At 45.4% G+C, this 6892-nt stretch overlaps 1 protein-coding gene across 1 annotated transcript in view; it reads right to left on the bottom strand.

Annotated features, from left to right (window-relative positions):
* Positions 1–1186: 1186 nt before the first annotated feature.
* LOC141139113 (fucolectin-1-like) overlaps positions 1187–6892 on the bottom strand; it is a 71696-nt gene continuing 65990 nt past the window's right edge. The window contains exon 4 of the mRNA XM_073624931.1: positions 1187–1473. Within this exon, the coding sequence (XP_073481032.1) occupies positions 1323–1473 (151 nt within the window). The 3' untranslated portion in view covers positions 1187–1322. The remainder of the gene's footprint in view (positions 1474–6892) is intronic.

Here is a 6892-nt window from a genome sequence, read left to right as displayed (position 1 = left end):
TTTAATGTGAGAGTCTATAAGCACCTTAATAAATGAATCCATAGTTTATTTTAACCTTACTACACTATTGGAGGCATTTTTCTCTTCTTTGTATCACTGCATTACCTATACTATACCTGAGTATATTGGGACAGCTACATGGAGAAAAATAGAGATTGAGGAGAAGGTGCTAGTGCCATGGTTAATGTATGAGAGTCTGATTGGTTTCCATCTGGATACTGCAGAAAGTCCAACTTGCCTGGTGATATCTGTTGATGCTGATTTCTTCATATGTATGAGGTGAGAGTTCCGTGAGACCACTGCCATAAGGAGACCACCTGTGGAGTTGCTCATGAACTTTTTTTTACTTGACCATTTCCTCACTAAGCCACTTTATATTCATCCACCTTTGTGCAATTTATTTTTATTTTCCCTGAAGGACAATTATCTATTGCTCATATTCACTGTTTTTGCATCTTTTCATTTGTAGTTCACCCAAGCAGTTTTAGTGATATATACAGGGTGTACAAAATAAAAAACATTTTTGAGACTTTGCACTTTATATTTTATATACACTTTGTATACACAACACTGTGCACTTTATTTACATATGCTCTTGATTCATATGTGGAGGAATTGTTTATTGTAGTGTTTATGTAGTGTTTTGAGTGATTTTATGACCGCGCGAGATCACCTTATTTTTTATTTTTAGTGCCCCATCATTGGTGTCAGTGGGAGGAATAGTGCCACATCATTGTGTCAGTGGGAGGAATAGTGCCCCACTACTGGTGTTACTGGAAGGAATGGTGCCTCAACCATGTTGACAGTGGGAGAAATAGTGGCTTGTATCAATGGGAGGAATAGTGACCCAAGGGCACGATAAAGGCAAGCAAAGAGCCACATTCGGCTTGAGGGCTGCAGTTTGGGGACCACTGCTCTATGTTATTGGTCTCTCTGATCATTGGTAATGAGAGCAATGAGGTTAGGATCTGGAATATTAGTTCCCTTGCCCCCCTGTTTATAAGCAAACACCACTTTTTTTAATATTACTTATTCAGATCAGATCCCTATACATTTTTGATGCACTTCATCCTTTTTAATACACCCCCTGCAGTTAAATCCAACACACATACCATGTTTCCTCTGTATACTGGAACACATAGAATTCTGATAACACATTTGGCAACACACACATAATGCTGAACATTGTTTATTAAGCAGTATTTGGTGTCAGAAGTATTTTGGGGTAGATAGAGGCCCTCCTTTAATGGACTTAAAGTGGATTAAGAGTGGCAGCTGCTTTAATTATTGTATTAAACTGTTGCTCTTTTTAAGTGGTCCTTTCAGTCACTGTCAGCGGTCCAGACTTGAACTTCACATAATTGAAGATATTCGGTCTTTCCACGTATAATTATATTGACGTATCTGCCAGCCATGCCATGACAGTAGAAGGTCTGTGTGCCTCCATCTGGGATAGAGGTAATCACTGCACACCTGTGAAGTTAAATTCTTATTATCAAATGATAAAAGTCACAGTAATACCAATAGTTATACCTGTATTTATTTATTTATTTTAAAAAGCAGTAAGATAATATGTAAATCAGAATAGCTCAATAAAAGATACAATAGAAAAGAAGGTTTTCCTGCAAAGCCTCAAAGATCTCCAATCTGCAAAGATCACCAAATCTGGCACTTTTTCCCGCAGTACTTTTTTGACCACTAGATGTTCTCAGTTTTTCAGGTTAAGTGACAGTTATCAATCATCATAATCCCACCTCCACTGAGCCCAGACTGCCATGGACACACCCCCTGAAGCAGCATCATCATGGAGCCTAGACTTAGAGTATAACAGCATTAAGGACCGCCCCCTGCTGCTGCTAAAGCAGGAGAAGTATAATGCCGCGTACACACGGTCGGACTTTTCGTCTACAAAAGTCCGACAGCCTGTCCGACAGACTTCTGGCGGACTTCCGGCGGACTTTCGGCGGACTTGCAGCAGACTTTCTAACGAACGGACTTGCCTACACACGACCACACAAAAGTCCGACGGATTCGTACGTGATGACGTACACCGGACTAAAATAAGGAAGTTCATAGCCAGTAGCCAATAGCTGCCCTAGCATGGGTTTTTGTCCGTCGGACTAGCACACAGACGAGCGGATTTCGGGGTCCGTCGTAGTTACGACGTAAAGATTTGAAGCATGTTTCAAATCTAAAGTCCGTCGGATTTGAGGCTGAAAAAGTCTGCTGAAAGTCCGGAGAAGCCCACACACGATCGTATTACCAGCCAGCTTTAGTCCGTCGGCGTCCGTTGGACTTTTGTAGACGAAAAGTCCGACCGTGTGTACGCGGCATAAGAGTCCTTGACATCATTGGATGGGTCAGATGGGTATTTGGTCCATGTAGTATGTAGTTTGTATGATATAGATATAGACGTGCACCTCAAAATGTAAAACCAAAAAGGCATCAGCCACCATCCCCTCAACTTCATACGCAATTCATCTGTCAGCCCAGGATTTTTTTTGTCTAAAGTTATTATTGAGATTATCAAGGATCTGCTCAACTGGACAAGATGATTGATAAAGGATCTACATCAGGGGTAGGCAACCCCCGGAATTGGTGCCGCAAGCGGTACACAAAGCCTCTTTTGCCAGCTCTCGACTCCCTCCCAATCAGCAATTGTAAAAGATGGGAAACATCATTTGGTTCTCTAACTTTGCTGTAGCTGCGATCGTCAGCTTTTGTGATGGGGAAGAGATTGGGTGGAGTTCTGCTAGGGGGGGCAGTCCCTGTTTCCAGGGGGAGGAGGGGGACTGTCATTGGCCACTGCTAAAGCCAATGCCAGTCCTGCTATCCCCACCCACCATCTGGAGGAAGAAGATGACTCACTTGGTTGTCACTACCAATCTCAGAAAGAAGGGATTTCACTGATTGAGAAAACCCCAATCAGGTGACAGTTTGTGGAATTACTGTTGAGCTTCTGGGAACTTTGTTGAAATTATTCCTGAACCTTTGTGTCACTTACTACTGAACCCCAGGACTCTGTGTCCCTATAAGCCACAGCCAGTATTCAGCACAATGAAAATCACACCCAACTTTTCCTGTGGCACTGAGCGCCACACTTTTTCTCAGCTGCGGTGGCCAAAACTTATGATCCTGCACACAGGCCCACTTCAGAAAATGCCCCTGACCTGAGCTCATCATTGCGCATCCATTCCAGATGCTTGTATGTGACATCACATACAAGCATGTGGGCTGGATGCAAGAGGTGGATCAACAGGACGAGTGTGCCAGGACAGGTAGATGTGTCTCATCTCTGCTTCCTTTCACCACTATGCATATTACGCATTTCATAGATGAGAAGAGGGTATAGCAGTGGAGCAGATGAGCAGGAGGAGTTCAGAAGAGCAGGAGGGAACAGATGTGCAGGGAGGTACAGTGGTAGAAGAGATGAGAAAGGGGTTCAGCAGTGGGACGAGAGCATGGGGGTACAGTGATGGGGCGGATAAGCATGGGGGTTCAGTGTTGGGCCAGATGAGAATGGGGTTACAGTGGTGGGACAGATGAGCAGGGGGTAAACAGTGGGGTAGATGCTAAAGGAGGTGCATTAGTGGGACAGATGAGCAGGGGGTTACAGTGGTGGGGCAGGAGAGCAGGGGGGTACAGAGGTCAGACAGATGTGCAGGAGGTACATTGGTGGGGCAGATGAGAAAGCGGGTTACAGTGGTGGGGCAGATGAGCAGATAGGTTCAGTCTTAGGACAGATGAGAAGGTGATTCAGTAGTGAGACAGGAGAACATGGGGATACAGCGGTGGAGCAGATGTGCAGGGAGGTACAGTGGTTGGGCAGATGAGAAAAGGGGTACATTGATGAGCAGGGGCGTTATAGTGGTGGAACAGAAGAGCAAGAGGGTACAGTGGAGGAGCAGATGTGCAGGAAGTACAGTGGTGGGAGGGATGGTAAGGGGGTTCAGCGGTGGGGCATAAAAACAGGGGGGTACAGTGATGGAGCAGATGTGCAGGGGGTTCAGCAGTGGGACAGTAGAGCAGGGGGGTAGAGCGGTGGGGCAGATGTAAAAGGGGGTGCATTGGTGGGACAGATTAGCAGAGGGTTACAGTGGTTGAGCAGAAGAGCAGGGGGTACAGATGTGGGGCAGATGTACAGGGGGGTACAGTGGTGGGGCAGAGGAGAAAGGAGGTACATTGGTGGGACCATAGGTGTGCGCAGCCTATTGCATTAGGGTGTGCACCCCAAAACTCAGACACACACTACTCACTACTACTCACATCACTCACTATGTTCATTCAGAAAGGGAAGGGGCTGATAAATACATATTTACCGTCCCCTGTCCCCCACTCATCCTAAAACATATCCGCAGCAACAGCTGGCAGGAGAGGAGGGAAGCCAGAAGTGCTGCAGAGGGAAGGAGTGGGGAGCCAGGGCAGTAGGGGGAATCTGTGCTGCACAGGGTGATTAGGGTGTGCCTGGGCACACCCGGCACACCCTGTGCGCACGCCTATGGGTGGGACAGATGAGCAGGGGGTTACAGCGATAGGGCAGAGGAGCAAGGGGGTACATCGGTGAAACACATGAGCAGGAGGTGACAGTGGTGGGGCAGAAGAGCAGGGGGAACAGAGGTGGAACAGATGTGCAGGAGGTACAGTGGTGGGGCAGATGAGAAAGGGGGTTACAGTGGTGGGGCAGATGAGCAGATAAGTTCAGTGTTAGGACAGATGAGAAGATGGTTCAGCGGTGAGACAGAAGAGCATGGGGGTACGGCAGTGGAGCAGATGAGCAGGGGGTTACAGTGGTGGGACAGAAGAGCAGGGTGGTACAGTGGTGAGGCAGATGCACAGGGGGTTACAGTGGTGGGACAGATGAGCAGGGGGTACAGAGGTGGGGCAGATGTACAGGGTAGTAAAGTGGTGGGGCAGATGTGCAGGGGGTTACAGTGGTGGGGCAGAGGAGAAAGGGTGTACATTGGTGGAGCAGATGAGCAGAGGGTTACAGTGGAGTGACAGAAGAGCAGGGTGGTACAGTGGTGGGACAGATGTACAGGGAGTTACAGTGGTGAGACAGATGTACATGGAGTACAGAGGTGGGGCAGATGTGCAGGGTAGTACAGTGGTGGGGCAGATGTGCAGTGGGTTACAGTGGTGGGGCAGATGCACAGGGGGTTACAGTGTGTGGGGGGGGGTACACGGGGTTACAGTGGTGGGGCAGATGAGCAGGGGGGACAGTGATCTGAGGTGTGAAGGCGCATTAATTGGCGCTGATCTGAGGTGTGAGAGTGCAGGATGTTAATTTCTTACTACTACTCAAGTAGTTTACAGCATTTACTTTAAAAAAAATCCTTTTTGTGATTGAGAGTGTGAAGTTAAAATTTTTTTGTTATAAAATCGGCACACTCAATTTCTTTGAAAACATCTTTCGGCACACTGTGCTCAAAACGTTGCCTACCCCTGATCTACATTGTGGGACTCTTAAGTTTGCCACCCAGGCCAATTCTGACACTTCTCTCCTACATGTAAAAATCATAATTTTTTTGCTAGGAAATCACTCAGAACACCCAAACATTATATATGTTTTATTTATCAGTGACCCTAGGGAGGAAAATGCAACTTTTCATCTTGCATGCCATTTGTGCAGCAATTTTTAAAACCATAAAAAAAAAAAAAAAACACTAAAGTTTGATTTTTTTTGCATAATGAGCAAGATGATTTTATGCTGTGTAAATAGATACCTAACATATCACGCTTTAAAATTCCGCACACTTGTGGAATGGCGTCAGTACTTAAAAATCCCCATAGGTGACGCTTTAAACATGTTTACAGGTTACCTGTTTAGAGTTACAGAGGAAGTCTAGAGCTAGAATTATTGCTCTTGCTCTAATGTTTGCGGCGATACCTCACGTGTGGTAATTTACATTTCCCTGCCTGGCATGGGGACCCCTCCAAAGATCCTCGCAAAAAGTTAAGGGTTTGGTATATGTATGTTGGAGAGGTCCCCATGCTGTTTTTTTATGAGGAAACTAACAATATAAATAAGTGCAGTGGAACCAACTTGTATAAATCTCCCCAAATAATTAATGCATGTGTACATTTATACATCCATGTGAAAATAGTGTTCAAAAAATGTAACTGCGCTGATCCTAAAAAAGTGCTAGTGCTATATTGCCACTAATACGGTGTTTATACCTTATATGCCAACCTTAACAGTAAAACTACAAAGTGCAACGAGATCATAGGTCAAATATAAAGTGCAAATTTATAAAGTGCCAGATATTATAAAGTGCAAAATATCACAACCTATAAAACAGGTATTTTAAAATAATCCCCACAGTCCAAATACATTCAATGTGTATATTATGCTCCAATTTTCATCCGTGCTCTATAGCAGAAACTTTTCACCACTTCTTGTGCCACCACCACCTTCTGAAATGGGCACTCAACAGAGCCTAGAAAAAGTTTTGCCTTTGGTTCATATTGGGATAACCACTCCACTATCCTGGCGTTCCTCCAACTAGTTAACCACTAGGTGCTTCTCATATCTCCATGTCAGTGTTGGTATCTCAAAAAATTAAACATCCATCATTGCGCAAAATATATAAAATTTATTTTGACCAAAAAGTTAATATCCAGATCGTTATGCATGTATAAACGCATTGAGGCTTCTGGGTAATCGCGGACGTCACTTCCTGTCACAAACCCGTACCAGATCGAGGCTTGGAACACACGCCGTACTTGAGGAATGAAGCGGCGTAGCGGAACCCTTATGCCGTGTGCACATGATCGGAAATGCCGCCAGCAAAAGACCGATGTGAGCTTTTGGTCGGAAAATGGGACCGTGCGTATGCTCCATCAGACTTTTGGGGCGGCGTTTCTGCCAGCAAAAGACCGAGAGCAGGTTCTC

This window comes from Aquarana catesbeiana, linkage group LG04 (genome assembly GCF_042186555.1).
Source record: "Aquarana catesbeiana isolate 2022-GZ linkage group LG04, ASM4218655v1, whole genome shotgun sequence".
Classification (NCBI taxonomy): Eukaryota; Metazoa; Chordata; class Amphibia; order Anura; family Ranidae; genus Aquarana; species Aquarana catesbeiana.
This window is presented reverse-complemented; position numbering and strand designations above follow the sequence as displayed.